This window comes from Brachycentrus maculatus, unplaced genomic scaffold, assembly GCF_059751285.1.
Source record: "Brachycentrus maculatus isolate JH-2025_06_01 unplaced genomic scaffold, ASM5975128v1 h1tg000305l, whole genome shotgun sequence".
Lineage (NCBI taxonomy): Eukaryota > Metazoa > Arthropoda > Insecta > Trichoptera > Brachycentridae > Brachycentrus > Brachycentrus maculatus.
In genome coordinates, this window is record NW_028281055.1 from 460,001 (window position 1) to 485,022 (window position 25,022).

Below are 25,022 nucleotides of genomic sequence, written 5' to 3' on the forward strand. Positions count from 1 at the left end.
CATCACTCATAGTACTGAATGTTAATTATCTATCCATTTAATTGTTTTTTATGATTGTTTTCCTATAATAACATACGATAGAGATCATCTCACGTTATTGCGTTGAATTTGTTGGCTTCATCTTTATAAAACATCAATTCAATTTACAACATTTTGAATGTGTCCAAATACTTGTTCACAAAATCTGGATTATCTCCAATTACAGGAGTTATTTTCATATTATTTTTTTGACATATCATCAAAGATGAAGAAGAATGTGGAAGTCTGGGCATTTACGGGGCTGACGACCGTCATAGGCTGGTTTAAGTGATCACTTTACACACGTGTAACATTCACCAATTCTACCCATTATTGACAACCACACCACTCAAATTCTTGGAAGTTCTATATATATGAACCAATTTAGAAACCTTGTTCTTGAATCACTAGAACTTCACTAGAGACATCTATTGGTGAGATGTAAAGAAAATAAATGCCCAGACTTCCACATTCTTCTTCATCTTTGATGATATGTCAAAAAAATAACATGATAATTTTTTAAATAACAACAATAAAAATAACGATAATTGTGCGAGCGTATTTAGAAAGCTTACGAATATCATTGGTTGGTTAAGTGATCACTTTACACACGTGTAACATTCACCATTCTACCCATGATTGCCAACCTTACTACTCAAACTTTTGGAACTCTTATAATACATATCGCTCACTCCTTTCAAGAACGTTATAAATCAAAAATCGTCAATTTTCAGTTGTGCATGTTTTCGGAATGTCCAGAAAATGTACTATATCCCAGCAAAAGAGCCATATTTTTAACTTAATATTTACCCGCTACAGGGCAGAAAGTATTATTTTTGCATTTTGAAGAAAAGGTATTGTTTAATTATTTTTTTAAATATACTAAATATTTTTCAAATGGAAAAAAAACCTTCAGGTTTTACCTAAAAAGATCTGTTTCAAAGTAAAAAGTTCAGTAAGTGGCTTGATATTTATTTTTAATACATAGTATTATATTTTTAAAATTTAAAAACGTTCTCCTGAAAAGTCAAGTATTTTGATTTATGACGTTCTTGAAAGGAGTGAGCGATATACCATAAATTTCATGACCCTTTATCTGTGAGTTGACTGTAGCCATCTATGTTTAAATTGATTTTTTAAAATTTGTTCGGGAATTGTTCAGCTTTACATTTAAAAAGGGATATAATAAACAAAAGTTACATTAAAAATAATAAACATAACATTATATTAACAAAAATAGTTACATTATTAAAAATAAAACCGATTAAAGAATTCATCATTTATGTTATAATACCTATTAAAAACATTCAGAGATAAAAAAGGGTATGGTATAAAAAGAAAGATTTTGCAGGAAGGAGAAGAAAATATACCATGACCAGCCTGTGACAGGTCAAAAGCCCTGTTATTACCCAGACTTTTATATTCCTCTTCATCTATGTTGAGATAAACCCAGATTTGTAAACAAGTATACACTCAAAATGTTCTGTTAGATTTATATATGTAATACAGTTGAACCTGTGGTTTCTAGTTGAATACCAATTTAATTTATCAGAAGGGAAGCAAGATGAAAGCGGATTACTTTTAACACAAATTTATTCAGTTCCATAAAATTACAATCAAGAAATATTTAAGAATAATCGCGTGATTCTAATATGAGATCGGAGGACGGGCGGCGACGAAGTGTACGGGCTCGTTTCCGCTCGTTGCGGGCTACGGTGTAGGGTGCTCGTTATTTCACTCGATTTGAGTTGCCATAGTAGATGTGTGGGTCGCCACAAACCCAAGAAGTCAGAACTAATTTGGGTTATGACCTGTACGTAATAATGAAAAAAAAATACAAAAAAATTAAGGTACATTAAATAAGGTACTATGAAGCACAGGGAGCGCTGGGACGACGTAGACATTGTTTTTTTCAGAAATCGGCATATTGCCATCGTAATTTATACGATAATTTAGTATTCTAAATGTTTACCTTGAAAATCCTGTTTTTATTTTCCGGGTTTTCTGTTTTCCGGAGTTCCATTATAGTTTTATTTTTTAAAATGTGACGCTACCATAAACTATAAGACAGTAATGAGTCTATCAATAAGAGCATACTATATTATCCAAAACATAAATATGTATAATTAAAGAACTAGTTTGTATGTAGTTCATAAATACATTCTCTTTTGTGGACGACACAAAAACTCACTTTGCGCTCCAGCAACTTGAGCGTCAAATTTCTTGGACCGGAACAATCTTTCACGATATTTTTTTGAGGCAGTTCCGTTTGTTGGGCTTGTTAAAACAGTCGGAAATGCGTGACATTCTACCGAACCGTTTGCGCGTTGTCTGATAATGAAAGTTTTTCTAGGTCATGAACGTAACGCCTTCAAAGTGTTATTACATAGGTACATTAAATTTATTCGATGGATGAGAATAATCAGCGTTATTATTTATAACGAGCGCTGAATGGGAGAAGAGATCTTAACCTACTTTCTTCATATTAATAACATGTATTATACTTATTGGTGAAAAGCGAAAACGCTTATGGCGCCATTTGTAAAACATTACATTATGAGATGATTCATCTAAAGTTTCGGAGATATTCTTTGTTAACTAGTTTAGCTAGGGTTGTTTACTTGTCATCAATCAATTCAGCAGTCAGTTTGTGGTAAAAATCTATCCATTTTAAATTTGTGTTTTACTTAGTAAATACATTCAGCATCATTTTCAAACACCATATTTATTTTATTTATTTATTTATTTATTGAACGGCTGAAGCCTTTAAAGTAATACATATAATACATATATACAGTATCTAATACAAAAATAAAAAAATATACTAATAGAGAAACAAAAAGTCGTGTAACAAATAGTCTTATAACATAAAATCATAATTAAAAAAATAAAATCACAAGTAGTAAGCACTAGTAAATAAACGTCTCCTTCAAACACTATCGGTGAGCAGTAAGAGAGAGTGAAACACAACGTTTAAATTTATCCATTATAACATTATATATGTGAATCTAATTCTAAATTTAATATTCTAAGTTATCTTGATCGTTTACACATGAAGGAAAGGTGATCAGCCCTCCGCTTCAAGTACCAGTCCAGGGTAATATTGAATTAATATTACAGTGAAAAAATCACTCATATTTATTCTTACCCCCCCCCTGGGAATCGAACCCGGGTCCTCCAGAACGGTAGCCGAGCGTGCTGACCTATACACTACGGAGGCGGACAGACAACACTGCGTTTATATGACGCAGTGCCCTATGCATCATTGGGGTGCGGATAAGGGTTTTATTATTATAAATTCTAAATTTTAAAGTTGGGACGTTGAAGGTCAGAGCTGTTTCTTATTTTCATTTATTTATGATGTTATTCTTTTTATTATTTATTTTTTATCAGTGGGAACATAAACAAAAGAGGGAGGCTTAAGTCATTGTCATATTGTTAATTATGGGTTTGTCATTATTTATTATTTATTTGTTTATACGTTTATTTCTCAGAAAATATAAATTTATTATTATTTCAATTATTTGATCAAAGGAAAGGATAAAAAATGATAGTATCAATACTAAGAAATTTCTTTAAACTATTTTTACTCAAATATATATTGAAAGCTTTTTTCTTTAAAAAAATATTATTACAGTTATGACTCATGATATATAATATTATGAGGTAGTGACATCCACCTGAGATACATAATAAAATATTTATTGATGTATTACGTATCAATTAAATTTATGAATAACGCGATAAATACTTTACTTTGATTATAAAATACCATAAAAAGGATATAACTATCAAAACTCGTCCTATAAAATTTTATTATGAAAGGATTTTTAAAATTCTGATTTAATTAACCTTGTAATGGAAAAATTGAAAAAAAAATCAAAATTATTCTGAAAAAACACTCGATGAATTTTTTAAAATTTCGTAATCAATTTTTTTTCGTAGCTTTAAATGGACTATATAAAACATAATAAGGGTATTTAGAATACACATATTTTCACGAAATACGTATATGTATTTATTTATTTTATTATGTTTGTGTTTCATAAATAAGTGCGTCATATTTAATTGGTCACCATAAAATAATAAAAATGTTTTTTTCACAATGATAATTTCATCTACGACGTTTTAGAGTAATCCTGAAATGGTGACATATCATATATTTATATTTTTTTAATATTGCCTAATTATGGACATAAAATAAAAAATATGGATCAGTGATCAATTGATAAATTGATCATTCAAGTTGAATTATTTAGAGTTCCTAAGCATCGATTTTATACATCTCCACCAGCCTATGATGGGTCATTATCTGTAAATACTCTGACCGTATTTTTTTTCATCTGTGTGGAGAGGTTCATCGTGTCCATCTGTGTGGACAATTCACAAATTTACAAAAAAACCCTTACGCATACACGATTCTTACATATCGTAGTCGTACAGGAGAAAGTGTCCAACTAATGTAAAATATATATAAAGATATATAGAACTTCCAAGAATTTGAGTAGTGTGGTTGTCAATGATGGGTAGAATTGGTGAATGTTACACGTGTGTAAAGTGGCCACTTAAACCAGCCGATGACGGTCGTCAGCCCCGTAAATGCCCAGACTTCCATATTCTTCTTCATCTTTGATGAGATGTCAAAAAATAATTGTAAAATGTTCAGGAGGGCTATTTAAATCACTTTTGCTTGGCAATAAAATAAACATCAATGCAGTTAGTCATTTTAAACTAGTCAATATATTATAATTCCAAGTTAAAAATTAAAATCTTTATATGTTTTGATGGTAATGGTTGCTTTACTAAAAATGGTCACATTGCTTCACAGGCCAAACATATGAGGCGATGACCAATATGTGTATGTATGTATACCGGTAGATATTATCATATTTCACACCAACCATTATTTACCTTTCAATTGAAGTTACGTGTCCCCAAATATTGAACACTCAGATATACAGGTCTTCCGAAAATATAAAGGTATATATGTAGTTTATATATACATATATCATACATATACGTTCACATGTGTGTCTTGCTTAAACTTGGCGCAGGAATTTGTCAGTTCAAACATTTGCAGGGAGCTTATGGGTTTGTCAAAACAAAGCAAATGCTCCACGGGATTTATCATACGTGAAAATCAGAATTAAACTGACGACAGTCGAGAAATTGAAAGCTGTATTTGGAAAAAAATTCAGCCAAATGTAATAAATACTTTAAGTACCGAGATGGGCTGCATCAGAAGAAATATTCAACAAAATACTATTTATGGCAGTCTAACAACTATATGTTAAAACCAATCCTAAAGTATGCATTTGAGAATTACCCTCACATAACACGAAAAAGCACCTCCCAGCAAAGCATACATATCACAATTAACGCACTTTATGATAACGTGCATAGAACTACAAAATCCAAAGCACAGAAACACATCAAATAAACCTAGCACAAACCTCTTTTTGGCAAATAAAACTTTAATTGTTGAGCAATAAATTCGTACAACCTGCTTCTGCAAATAATAAGGAATGAAACTAAATATAAACGATTTACGAATAAATGTATAATGGAGGTGGGTAGATCTGAAATCAATCGCATCATTCAGATATATATATATATATATATATATATATATATATATATATATATATATATATATATGTATGTTATAAACAAATTTCTTACTTATAAAGTCTTAAAATAGGTATTTTAAAATGTGAAAACGGAAAACTTAATAAAATACGACATGATCAAATGATGCGATCTATTTCAGAGCGACCCACCTCCATTATCTATTTATGAATAGCTTATTTATATTTTTAGTTTAGATAATTTTTCCATCATGGAAGCATAATTTATTACATGTAAATACAGATATGTAACGTATTATTACAAAAATCCAAATTATGTTATTTTTCGACGAGTAATCTAAAACCCTTTCGACGTTTTGGTTCGTATTATTTAAACACCTTGCCAACGATTGCCAAACATTTTTGCAGGTGTGAAAATGCACTCTCAATTCGCTTGAACTCTCGTGCGATCCTCAAGGCTTGTAGAAATGAAATATCTTCAAACCATATAAAAATAATATGTATTTTCATCCTGAATACTCATTAAATTTCTGGTCCTAAAGCCACGGCTAAAATTTCACGAATCTTAATATCAATACGAGTTACGGCAAATATGAGTTTTCTTTGACAAATATCGGCAAAAAGGTGTCAAGGTGCGATGGATTCAAATATTTGCATTTCAATGTATCATAATCTTGTGAAATGTACTGTCAACAATCGACTGTAGTTTCTTCATCAATATACGTAATTAGTTAGTTAACAAAAACATAAGTTATATTCAGGACAGTATTTAAAACTTTTATGAATTAGAAAATTTTAAGAATTAGAATAATAATAAAGAAATATGTACCTACATATCGCTTACTCCTTTCAAGAACGTCATAAATAAAATAAAAAACTCGATTTTTCAGGAGAACGTTTTTAAAGTTTAAAAATATAACACAATGTATTAAAAATACATATCAAGCCACTAATTGAACTTTTTACTTTACAACAGATCTTTTTAGATAAAACCTGAACGTTTTTTCTCCAATTGAAAAATATTTAGGATATTTAAAAAAATAATTAAACAATACCTTTTCATCAAACTGCAAAAACAACACTTTTGCTGAGATATAGAACATTTTCTGGGCATTCCGAAAACATGTACAACTGAAAATTTACGATTTCTGATCTATGACGTTCTTGAAAGGAGTGAGCGATTTATTGAGATACTTTTTTCCTGGAATGTAGTAGACTCTGTCATCCAATTTTGGTATTATTTTGTGTATTATGAACATACATATCGCTCACTCCTTTCAAGAACGTCATAAATCAAAAATCGTCAATTTTCAGTTGTGCATGTTTTCAGAATGCCCAGAAAATGTACTATATCCCACCAAAAGAGGCATATTTTTAACTTAATATTTACCCGCTACAGGGCAGAAAATGTTGTTTTCGCATTTTGAAGAAAATGTATTGTTTAATTATTTTTATAAATATATTAAATATTTTTCAAATGTAGAAAAAACCTTCAGGTTTTACCTAAAAAGATATGTTGCACAGTAAAAAGTTCAATAAGTGGCTTGATATTTATTTTTAATACATTGTGTTATATTTTTAAACTTTAAGATCGTTCTCCTGAGAAATCAAGTATTTTGATTTATGACGTTCTTGAAAGGAGTGAGCGATATCTTCACTTTTTGTCAATGGCATATTTTCGTTAATCAGGTAATTAATGGTATATTTTCTATAATCAGTTATAAAAGTACATAGTTAAAAATTGTCTTAACTAACATTGCTGGTTTTGTTTGAACCATTTCCTCGTCAGATCGACTTCTATCAGGGCAACTTTAGTCTTCAGTTCACCTGACCAGGAAATGTTCGAAACCGGAAGTCGTGAAGTAGATATTTTGAGTGGTATTACATAAGGTGAACAATGAAAGATAAGGAGAGTGAAAAAATATAGTAACTAAAGTAATAAAATTTGAATATTTTATGTCAAATACGAATTTATTCACATAAAAAATGAACGGAGAAATGTATGTGGAATTTAAATAAACCTGTTCACAAATGTACATCTTGATTTTTTATATATTTAAAGTATTCAAAAAAAATAATAGAAGAATTGTGATATTTTTTACATCGATATATGGTAATTTCCGTGAGATGTTCTATAAATAGAATGAATCATAATTTGACCATACAATAAGCTTACTGACCAAAAACTCATTGCATGTTAGGCATATTTTACATATTTCAAAGTAATTAAATGTAATTTAGGTAGTATAAACGCAATTACAAGACATAAAAAACGAGTTGATAACCACAGTCGAACATTCCGGCTTGAAGAAAATTTACCATATTTAAGTATTCTCGTTTTAAAACGGGATTTTAGGCTGTACATAACGACATCTGCATGGCGTTAACTGTTCCGTGTAATGATAATACCTCAAAGTATCTTCATCTGAGGTTTTTTTTGTAATTATTATTGAATTTAACGGAACTAAATTCATATTTAAATGCAGCGAAAGAAATTAGTCGACCCGGATTTCAGCAATCGTCTGCTGTATAGATACGTGCATAAATTTATTATTTATTAAACTTCGTATACTAAAAATGGATTATATGGGTACTTTATACACCGTCTTTTTTTACTCAATATCATCATCTAATATATTTCTATTTACATAGATTTCAATGCAATCGGTTAATAACTTTGGGAGATTTTGAATAAACGGATATTTATATTATACTTATCTATATATGTTATTGTATATAATTTAAGTTAAGTAATGAATTACTATGTCAAAATGATTCTTAATTTACTTAAGTAATTATCAAAAATTTAGTAAGTTTTGACTGCATTCGGTCCACTTTCATACATTTTCTGAAAACTGTATGCTTGATATCAATTAATATATAAATACATATATATGGTTCCCATGGGGTGATTTTTCACGAAAACGGTTTCACCATAACATATATCATAGGGAACATATCCAAGGATGGATGTGCTCCCTAAATTTTGCAAGGTTCTTTACCAAACCAGTTGAAAAATTACTGACGGTAAAAATGGTTAAAAACAAACCTTGAGTTTTGTTTAATAAAATGTACATGAAATAAATTGACCATTCTTGAAGATATCTAATGTGATATGTTTTGGTTGTTACAGATAAGCGAAGATGGCGCCTAATCTATTGGGTAGCACCAACATGTTCCTGGCGGAAGCCACCATCACCCACGAGGACCAGAAGTCTCGCAACGCAGACAAAGTATCCTCCAAGACACAGTCCGCCACTAGTCCTGCCTCCAAAGAGCCTTCCTACAAGTAATCCTCTTTCTATTTATTTGTAATTTTCTAACACCTCTATAAGACCACTTTTTGAGTTTATCAATGTAAATACGACTAATTTCGATAACTTCAGTTGTTCTCATCAAAATAATACAATATAATAACCGATTGGAGAAAAGTAAGCCCTGGGAATGTTCTGACTTTCAAATTCTGATCGTTTGAATATGATCAAAAAAGATGATTCGTCTGTGTTGAAATTTCTATGTTATTCTTTGTTGTTGTAGCAAATATGATAGTAAGTTTTTTTTCAGATGGGACATAGTCTGGAGAAATGTATTCGCGTTCCTGTATCTGCATTTAGGCACACTCTATGGATTTTACCTCATTTTCTTCCAGGCTAAAGTTATGACAACAGTTTTTTGTAAGTAAATCAATTATTAACCCTTTGCTTTGTAAATTTTCTGATAGATTATTGGGAGTAAATCCTTGATTAATATTTTGAGTTGTCTGTTTTCTGATTTAACTGAGTAAATCTATTGTCACGTTTATTGCGTTCAATATATCGCCAACAATTACGTGATGGTGACAAAATACTTATTTTCAAAACACTTAAACTTAAAACTAAAATATGATTTTTTAAATATAGATAGTCACATAATTCCTACTGTCTTATTTGTGTGTAGCATTCACGCGTGGCTCATCTTTATACACGCTTTCAGACACACGAGTATAAACAAGAATCGTCGAGTGGACTAATGCTGACTTTACACTCGCACATTACACATTCGTACATGATTTTTTTTACTGTATTTCTTTCCATTCATTACACACTGATAAAAAAATGTGGCCATTTGAATCGCTGTTATCAGGCGTACGCGCCTAGCGTGTATTCCATACCGAAGGAAATGCTAGTAGTACGCGTTTGCTGCTCCAAACGTGTTATTAACATCTTTATTTGTATTTTTTTTCTGTTTTTATAGATTTAAGATGTGTATTTTTATTGATTTCCAGCTCTGCTGTTTGCCATCCTCGCTGCTATTGGAGTCACGGCTGGAGCGCACAGATTATGGGCCCACAAGTGCTACAAAGCGAAATGGCCACTGAGGGCTTTCTTGGCAATGCTGCAGACCATGGCCTTCCAGAACCACATTTACGAGTGGGTCAGAGATCACAGGTAGGTCAAATGAGAAAAAAAACAACTCTTCTATCTTCCGCAACCAGTGGTGGAAAGGGCATGCATATCATCAACACTGTATCATGTTAATCGTCAATTACTTAAAGAAGAGAAGATCAGTATTCTGCTTTAGGTACTGATAAGTTCAGGATGATTAAATAAATATAATAGTGAAAATTCCATACATTTATTTTGACTCTTAATTTCTCTTCTTTGAATCGGACCAGGGACCTATTTGTAATACTAGCTTTTTCTTCTTCTAGCACATTTTTTTGAGGTCAAGAAATCTTGCATCCCTTATGTCACTGCGACCATATTAGGTCTATTGTGACCTCCCTCTGTATTACAGCTCACTGCCAAGACCTACGTGAGTCATATAACTCACGGCCTGTCTTGGTGGTAGGAGCTTCGCCTTCTCGGAGTCCAGTAGAGGTCCTCCAAGGATGTGACTTCGTTTGCGAGCGAGTGCGTCACAATTGTAGAGAATGTGGATTGGCGTTTCGTTATCCTCCATACAAAATCTGCATACTGAGGAGTCATGAAGTCCAATTTTTGTCATGTGTTTCCTCAGTCTGCAGTGTCCTGTCAAGGTCCTGGTTAGGATCCTTATTTGTTTTTTGCTAAGCTTTAGAGCTTCTGTGGTGAATTTCCGCGAGTACCCTGTAATCAGTTCCTTTGCGTGTTTCATTCCTGAGCTGTTGGACACTTAGGAAAGTAAAAAAATCATCACAATTAACAAATAAGAAGTTCGATGCATAAAAATAAGTTTAAATAATAACTGTAATGTCAACAAACTGCCGCACAGTATCAGCGATGTAAAATCTCTCGATTTCACAACCTGCAAGAACGCCCACTGAAATTGAAGAAGAATTTCTTACATTCCGGTATGATAATGAATCCACTCTTTCCGATGCATTGTTGCACAACTTAACGGCGTTTAAATACATTAAACTTGATTGGAAATAGAATTAACAGGGGTGCCACAACGGTGGCGCGCGTGCCATAAGTGGTACCCAAAAAATATTTAAAAAAATGAAACATCAAAAAATGACAAGTTTACCGTGTTTTTTTTTTAAATAGGTGACAACATTTGACAATGTGGAAAAATTTGGACGGATTGAAATAAATAATACTTATATAATGTGTCGGGTTGTGGTCCCGTGGTTAGTGTCTCAGACTCTGTTCGAACCTATTTGATATAAAATTTTAATGAGCCGCCGAGGCTCACAAAAATCGTTTTGTGAGTCTTTTATTTATTGTTAAATTTTATTTATTACATTTTTTTTAATTACTGCAGCACCAAAATATACCAAATCGTCCTAAAAACATACACGGAAACAGTTTTACATTGTGATTTCAAATTCTCTTCGTAAAGCAAGTTATTTTTATAAAACGTTAACAATATTTTACACAAACCTAACCTTATATCGATTTAACATATTTTTTCTAACCTTTATCCACACCCAATAGTGCATTGGGCACTGCATCATATAGACGCAGTGTTATCTTGATCTTTAATTGCATGAAGACAATGGGATCAACCCTACTTTCCGTTTAATAGTACAGGGTGATATGAAAGTAAAATCACTTTATATTTATTTTGACCATCCTTGGAATGAAACTCGATACCTATAAAAAAGTAGCCAAACGCGCTTTTCACGACACTAGAGTGCAGATAAAAGATACAAGTGATTTTGAACTTTTATTTATTTAATATGAACCTGAGCGCTTAATTGATCGCCTAGATTTCATATAGGTAACGATCAAGTTTACATTGCATCAATCTGATGCTTTTCTCTGTGTGCAATTTGGTGATACGGATCAGAATCAAATTTTGCAAATTTTAAATCTAGTTACCGACTTGGATCTAGGTAGATTTGACATCTACTCAGGAGGCCGATCAAAAAATCAAATTATGTCTCGTATGTTAGTCCCATTATTTTTTCATCATACATTTACTTCTTGACAAAATGACGACCCCTGCATTGACGTTTTTTATTCCCAAGAAGACATGATTATAAAAACCAGTCCGTTATGAATCAAGGCTAATAATGCAAGCTAACATTCAACTTGAGAAACTAGTTTCCAACGGAAAGTGTTGTGTAATAGAAATGCTAACATTTTCGACACAACTAACTAGTTATACATAATGTATGTACTGCCGATCGTATAAAATACAGCCAAAATTTATTTTTGAGTCATCAAAAAAACAAGCTTTTATTTTTATTACAATTAAGAAATTTTATTATATCTTTTAAAAAATATAGTTTCATCTACATATATACGTACTGTGTAACTTTTTATCATAGAATTGTAGTGCTCCTTTTTAATTTTTGATCCCTAAGGGCGGAACTAATTTTTATTTGTTTATTTTAATTCTTTATATATTTTTTATACATGTTTTAATTTTTGATGATACGTCTCACTAGGCAGAAACCATGATGAGACGTTCATTTACATTTTAAAGAAATATTATTTTGAAATTACAAGGATGCAACAGTAATTTATTTCGATAACAATTAGATGGGGTGACCAAATTTGTTATGGTTTTTTTATTTAACCATTATACATATGATCGATGCATTCACTGTCTTTGTCTTTTTTATCGTAGTTTTATCATGTAATGCGGTGGAACGGCATTCCGGTGCCTTTTTTCACGGATATTTTTTTTATATTTTTAATTTTCAAAATCAATACCAATTCAAATATATATTTATACAATGCATCGATTTAATTTTTTTTATTTTTAAAAATAAAGACTCGTTTTTTTAGTGTGCACATTTCATTATGAGCATTAATATGCATTTTTGTTTATTTGTAGGCAATAACCAGTATCAATGAAAACTTCCTTTAAAAAAACGTTGTAAAAACATGATTTAAAAATACATCTTCATTCATAATAAATTCAATTCAATCAACGAATAAATTTATTTATCATTCATGTTTTATTGTAGCTCTTAGTATGAATCATGTTATTTACTATGTATAATTTATTCATAGTATAATTCGTTGTATCTTTACCGCTATTGAAAGGGTAAAAAATGCTTATCACAAAAAAAAGCATGGAACTTTTTTTAGAATGTTTTCATGGATTCAGGAAAAAAAACCATATATAAAAAAAAATAGCGCATTATTGCCAATGGTTAATCGAAATAAATATGTTTTAAGGTCGATGTATATGGGTGTATATAGACGTTTGTAAGCGAGTTTTTATAAATTTTGGACATTGAAGGTGGCGTTGTGGTCGAGATATGAAAAGTACCATTATTTCTCTGGAACCAATGGAGCAAATGATATCAAATGACATCAAATGTTTTGATCGTATGTTAGTCTGGTACAAATAAAAGTTCTTGAAAACTGTTGACCCGATAGGTGGCGCTGATAAAAAATGACAAAAACATTATTTGCCGAAAAATCTATTTTAAATTTGAGCTCTACGTTGTAAATACCACTATTTCTTTAAATCTTTTATGCATTCTGCATTATTTTACTCGTATAATGATATATATATATATATATATATATATATATATATATATATATATATATATATATATATATATATATATATATATATATATATATATATATATATACAAACATAAATATATTTCCACCTGCTTTGACCTCAATGCCAATTGAACGAAACAACAGAATTGAAAATTCATTTTTGATATTTTCATTGGTTCAAAAACTGTTATACAAATATAACAGATAAGATAATAATTTATTTGACATTATAGAATTTCGTTAACAACACTCTACGGGAAATATCACATTTACTGGTTAATCCAATATGTCTAACAAACTAAATATTTGCTTTAACAACTAACACTTCAGAAATCAATGATATTTTTAAATCATGAAAAAATTTACCGAAATCCACAATTTTCCACTAAATTTTCATTCATAAAAAAAGCGTATGCTACGTTTCGGTCGCCTGCAACTTTGCACCGTTCGCTCTGAAGTATTACGTATTACGTTTGCAAATCAAACAAATGTGACATGTTACGTCTTGCACTTGTTATCGATCGTGACGACATTGTTTGAGTACACTTGCACACTTCGACATATGTACGGAGATGTGCTTCTCTCCACAGTGTGACGTGATGCAAGAAGATGGTGGATTTTGGTACTAAAACGTTGTGCAATGAAGTTATGAAATGGTCGAACAGACCGACAAGATGTTCTAAGATAAATGCAAGAGCTTGTATGGACTCGTGTGCACTTTTATTATATCGCCGATGACAGATTTTGACATCTTTTTTTATCATAGATGAAGAAGAATATGGAAGTGTAGGTATCGACTGGACTTGTGATCTATCATGGGCTGGTTAATTGATTACATGACACGCGTTGCAAACTTGATCATTCTTCCCATGATTAACAACCACACTATTAAATTTTTTGAAACTCCTAGACATATGATTAATCTCTTGGCAGAAAACATATGAGTTCACAGCAGCTATTTTAATTGGATTACGAAAGCTGTTAATAACCCTGCGTTTATATGATGCAGTGCTCTATGCACCATTTGAAATATTTTTTAACGTAACAGTTTTATTTTAAAAACTTTTTTCCCCTATTGATGAAAACATCTGTAGTTCTCAAAGCTTTTTGCGTTTCCATTAATAATCTAAAAAGTTGTCTTATACTGTTTTATTTTTTAATTCTACTAAGTTTAAGCCAAATCAATAAGTAATATATAAAGTTTAAGCTGCATGCACATTTTTTGTTTGATTTTAGTATCATCGTTTTTATTTTTATTTATTGATATATGATAAAGGATTGTTGGCCAAATAATTTTATAAATAGTTAAAAGTAAATTGATGATTCTAGTGCCTTATGCATTTTAAGAATTACATAAGAAATAGGAAATTGAATTATGCATTTTATACTGTATCATACATATAAAAAAATATTATTAATCAATGTTCAATGTCATTCCGATTAAAAATCGTAAAATATTTTTAAAAAATCGTAAAATTTTAAAATACCTTCTAGAATGTTTAAGGTTACGTCAATCAAAATGATAATTTCATCAAAAATTTCAAAAATAAAAATCGTTTCAAAATTTAACGGCAGTGATTGCTTAAATCAAGTATAATAACAATAAAATATTGGTAGGAGATATCCATAACCCAAAATGTAACCAAATTATTATAATAAAATACTCTACGCAAGAGATGGCGGTTGAAATATATCTTGTTAACTTATTCTGGTTTTGTGACGTGTGTTTATGTTTTAATTAAAATACTTTGACGTCAGACTAACCTGAAAATTAAAACGGGCATGTGCAACATCACGTAGGCTAGGATATCATATTTGATCCTTATAAATAAAATAAATCATTTATATTATTTATTCGGGAATTGTACAGCTTACATATAAAAAAATTATATAAAACAATAGTTACATTAACAATAATAAACATTAATAAATACTAATAAAACCCTTATCCGCACCCCAATGGTGCATAGGGCACTGCTTCACATGAACACAGTGTTATCTTGATCGTTTACACACGAAGGAAAGGTGATCAGCCCTCCGCTTCAGGTACCAGTCCAGGGTAATATTGAATAAATATTACAGTGAAAAAATCACTTATATTTATTTGACCCCCCTGGGAATCGAACCCGGGACCTCCAGAACGGTAGCCGAGCGTGCTGACAATTACACTACAGAGGCGGACATAATAAACATTACATTACATTAACAAAAAAAAATAACGTTAAAAAAGCCAATTAAACAATTCCACATTTATGTTATAAAACTATTAAAAATCATTCAGAGATTAAACAAAAAACAAAAAAAGGGTATTATGTAAAATAATAGATTTAGGAAGGAGAAGGAAAGGAGAGGAATTAATAAGGGTGGTTAAAGGATTTTTTTCTAGGTAAGAAGTTTAAAATCATTGTGATATCAAGAACTGGATTGGGTTTACGAAAATTTTAAACGCGGTCCTTGGCACGTACGCAGTGCTCTTAATTGGTTTTCAGTCTCAACTTCGCGTTGAACTCTTTTCATTCTTATTCTTTTACAATGGATAATTTGATTTTTCGATTATTTTATGAGTAATTATTTAATATCCTTGTAAGAATTAGATCTGAATTAAAATATTTTTTTGTTGTTGTATTATTCTGTGAATTGTGAAATATATATATATATATATATATATATATATATATATATATATATATATATATATATATATATATATATATATATATATATATATATATATATATATATATATATATATATATATATATATATATATATATATATATATATATTTGTATATAATTTTGATAAAACAAATCAATAAATGTAAGAAAAAGTTTTTTTTTTTAAATATTGGTTCTGTTTTTAGAAATTTTATATATCTTTAAATATATTTTTTAAATTTCAAAGAAAATATTTTCATATTGTTTTTATTTTTTGAAATGTAACAAACATGTCTATGTAGATCCGAACCCCAGATTATTTTAACGCTTGAATTATTTTTAATTATCGAGTTTATTTCGATAAAAAAATTTATATTAAATACACTTTGACAAATCTGTTACATTATGCTAAAAATTATTCTCAGTTATGTTTTCATTTACACTTTTGATTAGTGCCCTAAAATCTATTACCAAATATTAATTATATATAAATATTAATTATAATAATCTAGCTATAATAATACAAAAATCAATATTTTTTTTAATATTTTTTTTGTCTCGGTTTATGAAATTAATTTATAATTCTCTTTGTTTAAGGGTACACCATAAGTTTTCCGAAACCGATGCCGATCCCCATAACGCCAAGAGAGGTTTCTTCTTCTCTCACATCGGTTGGCTGATGATGAGGAAACATAACGACGTCTTCGTCAAGGGAGCTGCTATCGACATGAGTGACCTGGAGAAGGATCAGGTCGTCATGTTCCAGAAGAAGTAAGTAGTGAAAAATAAGAAAACAAAAATTAAAACGAGCCTAGAAAATAAAAGTTCGTCTCTCGAAAACGAACTGTCAATGAAGTCAAATCGTATTTGTGTTTCATTAATTGATTTAGCAGTCACAATGTGGTAAAATCTATCCATTTTTAATTTAAGTTTTACATAGTAAATACTACTGTTTCTTAAAATCTACTATGACACGTGTTTCGATGCATTCCACATCATTTTCATACTGCATAAGGTGTTTGAAAATAATGCGAAATGCATCGAAACACGTGTCACAGAAGATTTTAAGAAATAGTGGTATTCACTATGTAAAACTTAAATTAAAATTGTATTTATGTCTGCAGGACCTACCTCGTGCTGATGCCTCTGCTGTGTTTCGTCATCCCCACGTGGATTCCCGTGAGGTTCTGGGGCGAGAACGTTTGGGTGTCCTGGTACGTCGCGGCAGTGTGGAGATTCACCATCTCTCTGAACTTCACTTGGCTGGTGAACAGCGCTGCTCACATCTGGGGCAACCGCCCTTATGACAAGTGAGTTTGAACTTTTAAGACCCAATACACGATAAATTGCAACTAAAAACACATTTCGGACGGGTGTTTTTTACGCCTGCCGTCCGCTAGCGACGGGATTTGATCATTGCATACATATAACTTAGGTCTTAACAAAGATATTTAACTTATATTAATATAAAAATATAAAAGAATTCCTTCTTTTCTGACCTTGAAATGAGGGCGGCGCAGAAGATAAAAATACCCTTCCCGTCCTAAGTGTGTTCATTTTTGAACCCAGGTAGCATTTAACGTAATTGATTTTTCGCTTTAAATATCGTTTTTTATTGATAAAATAAGTTTTTCTTCGAAATAAATATTTGGTTTAGAAAAGAATAAAGGAATTGAAAGGTATGGAGTGAATTTTATTAAAATACATATTTAAAAAAATCCAAAATATATCATTTATATTTTTAAAAATACTATAGTATTTACAGCCGTTTGAATTGAATATTTGAATATGCCTATTTATATTGGATGATATAACCTTAATTGCCCATATCTGTTACGGGCTATATCAAATTAGTTGTAAAAGAAGTCATAAAGAGCTAAGGGCATTCAGATGCAAGTGAAAGGTGGTTAAAGTATTTGGTACAAGGTCATTAATGCCGAAATTGCAAATGAAAGAGACGAGAACTTGAGTTGACACTAATGAAGAAGAAAAACTGCATTTCCGAATGTAAACTATGGAGTTCCCCTTCACGATTTACATAATATTTGAAATAATTTAAACCGGATCATTAAATATCGATCGTTGTTTTTAAAGTATCTACATTTAGCGAAACGAGTATTTGCCATAAATTTCATCAATATCACAACATGGATGATGAAGAATTTGGAAGTCTAGGTATTTACAGGGCTTACGACTTGTCACTTTATACATCTGTAATATTCACCATTCTACGCTTTATGTGCTTACGCTATTTATGCTTCAATTAACGCTGTTTTGCGCATGGTACTTGTTTGACACCATCTATGGTTGAATTAGTAAGTATTTTTTAACAGAAACCTTCATGAAATATATGTAAATTATTCCTGAATCATTTTTAATATTTTTAATAAATAACTGGTCAATATATAAGTTAAATAATTTTTAAAATTATATTTTAGGCATGTCCTAGCATGAAAAAGAATTCGAGAAGAATCTTACAGATGTTTCATTAAAGTTTCTACTAGTTCAAAAAAATCATAGATGGTCCTGAAGTAGTAGCATGTGCACGGTGGTGTAACTTACAAAAAAATATTAGTATGGTTGTCAATCATGGGTAGAATGGTCAATATTACTCTATATAAAGTGATTAATTAACCCAGCTATGACAGGTCGAAAGCCCTGTAAATGCCAACAGTTCCATATTCTTGTTCATCTATGTTAAGATATCAATATGAATGACTCCTAACTGGAGACAAACCTGGAGTTGTGAACAATGATTTGGACTCTCAAAACGTAGTGATTAATTTAATTTATAAAAATGACAGTAGTAGCCAATTGCTAAGACCCTGCATAGGTTCTTGATTTTGGTTCCAGTGTTTTTTGATGTAAAGCGATCGTATTAAGATTTCAAACCATTTACTTTTAGTGCAGGCATATTAATTTTTATTTAAATTATATTTTTTTAATGAAAGGCAAACGAGAATCGCTTGTGGTTTCTACATATTACAATAGTCTCACCGCAAGAAAATAAAGTAGATTTTGCAGAAATTGCGCAACTAGTTACAGTATCAACGTCGAATCATTTCCAGTAGTAGTGAAATCCACAAAGAGGTTTAAATTAATGTTAAGCGCTTGTCGGCCTTCGTAGCGAAAAATATATGAATGTTAAATTTGCATTTCCATAATGACTAACTATCACGCCACTTTCCACAGCGGTAGGCAGAGAAAATAGAACGACACAACAAACTGGCAAACAATCGTCTCTTCCAAATTCATGCATCTTCTCACATATTATCCGATTGTTCAGGCTCCTAACCTGACCATTTTCAAGTATTTGAATTACTTGATCATGCCAAGTTTTCATCGGTTTTTCTCTGTTTCTATTTTCAACTGGATTCGCTTCATTAATTTATTTGATCATAATCCATCTCAGCCTGCCTTTCTGAATTTTATCGATGATGATTATATCAACATTTTTTATTTTTTCCTTATTTCACCATTCATACATCCATATATCGTTTTGGCGTACGTTTGTCTGAGAAATCGCATTTCGACTGCATTCCGTCCACTTTTATGTATGTTCCATTTAATTTATTTAGTACTTTTCTGGCATTTCATTATTTTTCAGTTATTTAATTGGGAGTTGCATTTTATCCTACAAGGACCTACAAGGTTTATAGACTTTCGATTTTCGTTTCTTCTAGCTTAAAACATGTTTTATTTTAATCTGCGTTGGGAACAGGAGGGATAATCTAGTGTTGCCCAATGAGAAACTTCTTAGCATTTGCTCATTGCTAGGAGAAAACCACGTAAAACTCCTCAGGAAAAGTCAGAATATTTACTTCGGCAACAGGCCTTCCGTTCCATTAGAATAGGGTTCGGCATTTTGTGTCCTTGCTTAGTTTATAGTACCAATGTCCTTCAGTACTTTTATCATGTACAATACCACAGATAGGTCGGATAGGTCCTCACCCAGACTCCCGCAACTGCAAAGTTACAGATGCGTGACGTTTCTGAAAAAGTTTTATTACAAAAAAATATCACATTAATCGTATGCCTAAACTAACTTTGACGGCTTGTAAATTAGATGATTATTTTATTGGTCATAATTATTATCACACCTGTATTACGAAAAATATGTATTTTGAAAATAAAATAAGGTAATAACGAAAATTAGGTACATAGCCTTGACTTCTATTGGTGTTAAAATAAAACTTCGAAGGCCGGTCGCAGTCTGCCGGGTCGGCAATTTTCCGTAACGGCTAAATTATCGCCTTTGACTGCAACAAGTCAATGATACGAACACTCGTATTAGGTAGTTGGGTTACTGTGTAAGTGTCATCGCTTGACCTCCATTTGCCGATCACGTTGTGTCGACTTGACTTATTTTTTTAAATAGACACTTTGTGTTTTTTTTACTCGTTATAACCTTATTACCTGCGATTATTTTGGTCCTAACTATTCACTCTGACCCCCGAGTGAGTAACTCTAACGTCATTCACACTTGAGCTGGGCTTTGATTTCAGTAATTTAATATTACTTTTATTTATTTAATAAAGTAACAATACAATATTATAATTTTATTAATTTGCAAGACATTTCTACTTTAAACAATCTTAATACTTACAACATTTTGAGTGTGTCCAAATAAATATAAGAGTTTCTGCTTAATAAAAAGCTTTTCTTCATCTCACCAATAGATGTCTCCAGTGAAGTTCTAATGATTCAAGAATAATGTTTCAAAATTGGTTAATTTATATAGAACTTTGAAGAATTTGAGTAGTGTGGTTGTCAATAATGTTCCGTATTATTCCATATTCTTCCGGTATTCATTTGGATGTTTTTTTTTCAGGAACGTTGGAGCTACTGACAATGTGTTCGTCGGCGTTTCGGCTCTTGGTGAGGGATGGCACAACTACCACCACGTCTTCCCGTGGGACTACAAAGCAGCTGAACTTGGAAACTATGGCTCCAACCTCAGTACTGGATTCATCGACCTCTGCGCCAAACTAGGTAAGCCGGAATCTCCAACCAAAATAGATTATAATAAAAAAAAACATCAAGATTTTGATATCTCAACATATAGGAAGAAGAATATGGATGTCTGGGAAGCCTATGAGAGGGCTTACGATCTCTCATAGGCTGGTTTAAGTTACCACGTATACGCGTGTAACATTCACTATTCTATTTCTTCTTCTGTGTGTGTCATGTCAGGTCCCTTTGACGTCCCGCATCATTTGAGAGTAATTGTCATTGTCTTGGGCAGATCTTAACAGTGCCTCGAAGATCCTGACCCTGATCCATCATGTATATTCTGGAGCCAGAAAACCTGTTGTCTAAGATGTCGGAGATCTTGAACAAGATGTTGTGTGTTGTCTGAGATGTTGTCGGAGATGGTGTCAATCGAAACATAAATATAACTTCCGAAATTTGAGTAGTGTGGTTTTTAATGCTACTTTTTCGGCAACATCAATAGTCGAATTGAAAATATACTAAATTAATTTATTGGTTTTTAAGACATTTCTGGGTTTATCATGAATTCCTATATAAAGACTTCCATCATTTTATGTTATCTCAATTTGAGATGAAAGATCTATGATTTATACTCGAAAGAAGATGCTCTATTGACTAGAATGCCTAGGCTTCTATGTTCTTCCACATATAAACGATAAATGTTTCATCTCAGTTAAACACGTCTCTAAGTTGAAACACCTGTATATAAACTAGGGCATACAATTCCGTTCCTTTTTCTAGTGGAACGGAAGGCCTATTGACGACAGTCAACAGTTCCTGATTAGCCCACAATAGATTATCCCTCTTTTTCCAACGCAGAATAAATAAAAACGGGTTTGTAGCTAGAAGTATCTTAAATTCACTTATTGATCTATAAACTTTGTACATAGTAAGCAAGGCAAAATATTAAACGCAGCTCCCATCTAAAACCTTTGACCTGATGGATATGCCTTTTTATTCATTTTTTATTTTCTCTTTTCCAGGACTTGCTTACGACATGAAGACAGTATCAGTGGAGATGATCAAGAAGAGGGTGAAGAGAACCGGTGACGGATCTCATCCCTTCAGTAAGGAAGAAGAAGTGACCAAGGACATCCACAACCACTGCCATCCAGAGAATCCCGTTTGGGGATGGGATGACGTGGACATGACAGAGGAAGATAAGCGATGTGTGGAAATCGCTCACATAAAGAAGGAATGATGATTTTAGACTTATTTATCTACAACGACTCTCCAACAAGGTTGTGGGCCGTAATCCCGAATTCTTTAGCTAATTTACACGAACGTACTATTTATTGACATGGTTTAGAAATACTACGAAGACTTATACAGACGACGCTAAGATCAAAACGTACATATTAACTGACTCGACAGTAATGTATATTTTAATTTATTTAATTCAGGAATATTTTATTATCTTAGTGTTCCTTTAGATATTATAAAATGTTTAATTGTGAGGTTTTTATAAAGATTGCGAATTATATGATCGAATCGATTCAACATCATATATGTGATAATAAATGCTTTTCATGTGTAATGAATTGTGGCTAAGTTGGAAATACTGTGGACCTCGTATCTAGAATACATTTGTTCTACCCCTGTCTCAAATGTACCACATAATTGTCATGTCATATGAAATACATAATTTACGCTTAATATTGAACTTAAATAACTTACAACATTTTTGGTTGTGTCCAAATCCTTGTTCACTCTGTGAATAAAATAACTGGTCAAATTACAAGCTGCATAAAATATAAAATCATGTTTTCAGGCGTCTCCCAGTAAGTAAAATGATCTGGTTAGGATCTTGCATACATTTCAACAAAAGGTTCTCTGCTTAATTAAAGCTTTCTCTAAACAACCATAGATAGCTCTCGTGAACTCTAGTATAAAGAGTCATGAGATTAATGATATGTTTCAAACATTAAGTAGTGTGGTTGTCAATGCTGGGTAGAATGGTGAGTGTAACACGTGATCACTTAACCAGCCCATGACAGGTCATAAGCCCTGTAAATACCCGGGTTTGCATATTCATCTTCACCTATGTTGAGATGTTAAAATGTGGATTAACGTATACTGATTTTGTTATATTTTTGAGAACATCATGTATTTTTTGTTGTTGTTTAAATATTAAAAACTTCATAATTTAAGAATAAATAATTTTGAGGCATACGAATTTTATACTTTTTTTTATAAATTTATATGTTGCGTTTTATTTCGGGATTTTATCATTATCTTTAGATAAGTAAATTATATTTGATAAATATTTTTGAATATTTTTTTTAGGTTAATGTATGATTATGTTTATAAATTTATGAAATGTGGAATGATAAAGAACTGATCATTCAAGTTGTGTGAAAATGCCTTATCTTGAATAAAAAATACGTTGTTTATTAATATTGTCTTTTTTTGCTCAATTAGGTTTAGTATTTGATTTGCTCACTGAAGTTAAACGATAGAAAAAATAAAAAGGAATTTCAACCAGAAAATTAACAAAGTGTTACTGATACTTTGTTTTATTTAATCAAAATACTGGTACCTATAAAAATGTTACCTCATTTTTGTACTTATATAAAATACGAATTCGTATTTTTGGCACCTATATTAAAAACATTTCATTCCTAAAAAGTTATGTAAAATGCTTTTAATTTTATTCGTACGAAGTTTTTAATACGCAGAATAAATTTTTAAATAACATTTTATTTAAACAATACCACTATTTCTAAAAATCTATTGTGATAAGTGTTTTGATGCATACAGCATCAATACGATGCTTGATAATGATTCCGAATGCATCGAAACACAAGTAATGACAGAATTTGACAAAAAGTTTTGTTTATTTTTAAATTTTAAATTGAAAATTAAAAGATATTAACGCAAACACACTGCCAAATCAATTAATGACAGAATAAACACTGAAATTTGAAATAAAGAAATAATCCAGATATTTATTTAATTTATATTGGTAAGAAACATTGTTGACAGTAGTATGTAGAATCTAGAATGTATCGATTGAGTTTAATTTAAATATATTTTTATACATAATTATTTATGAAATAAATTTATATGGAAAACATTTTTTTTACTTTCATTTTAGAAAATTTAATAGTTTGATATTATTTACGATAAACAAGTACTACTAGAGATAATATCATCGACAAAAAATTATAAATGAACAACTTTTTATAATTCATTTTATATATTACTTTTCTTCATCTTGTACCAATATATACCAAATTGTCGTTTAAACTTATACGGAAACAGTTTTATATTGTAAGGTACAAATTTTCTTCGCCAACCACATATTAAGAAATGTTGCTATATATTTTAAACAAAGTTTTACTCTTATTTTAAAAAATACAAATATTTAAATTTAAATTACTATTTGTTGAGCCTTTTGTGTAGAGTGGATTTGAACCCAGAATCTCTGACTTAGGGTCTTACCGACACTAACCACCATTATTAACAGCCAAATTCAGATAACGTAATCCGACGATCAAACTACGTTAAATAATAATAAAAATGGATTAACATTTTTTTTTTAATTCTTTTTTCTCAGAAAATATAAATAATAAAGTATTAATTATTATTTACGTACAACATTTTGAGTGTTGCCAAATACTTGTTCACAAAATCTGGATTATCTCCAATTACTGGAGTTATTTTCATAATATTTTTTGAGATCTCATCAAAGATGAAGAAGAATATCTTTTCATCTCACCAATAAATGTCTCTAGTGAAGTTCTAGTGATTCAAGAATAATGTTTCAAAAATTGGTTCATATATATATGGAACATCCAAGAATTTGAGTAGTGTGGTTGTCAATAATG

At 30.9% G+C, this 25,022-nt stretch overlaps 1 protein-coding gene across 1 annotated transcript in view; it reads left to right on the plus strand.

The window, feature by feature from the left end:
* LOC148304768 (acyl-CoA Delta-9 desaturase-like) overlaps positions 1–23,589 on the plus strand; it is a 47,692-nt gene extending 24,103 nt beyond the window's left edge. Inside the window, exons 2-8 of the mRNA XM_088267778.1 lie at positions 8,740–8,895; positions 9,171–9,280; positions 9,871–10,033; positions 16,798–16,971; positions 17,325–17,510; positions 21,032–21,192; positions 22,176–23,589. Of these exons, the coding sequence (XP_088123904.1) occupies positions 8,750–8,895; positions 9,171–9,280; positions 9,871–10,033; positions 16,798–16,971; positions 17,325–17,510; positions 21,032–21,192; positions 22,176–22,393 (1,158 nt within the window). The 5' untranslated portion in view covers positions 8,740–8,749 and the 3' untranslated portion in view covers positions 22,394–23,589. The remainder of the gene's footprint in view (positions 1–8,739; positions 8,896–9,170; positions 9,281–9,870; positions 10,034–16,797; positions 16,972–17,324; positions 17,511–21,031; positions 21,193–22,175) is intronic.
* Positions 23,590–25,022: the final 1,433 nt, after the last annotated feature.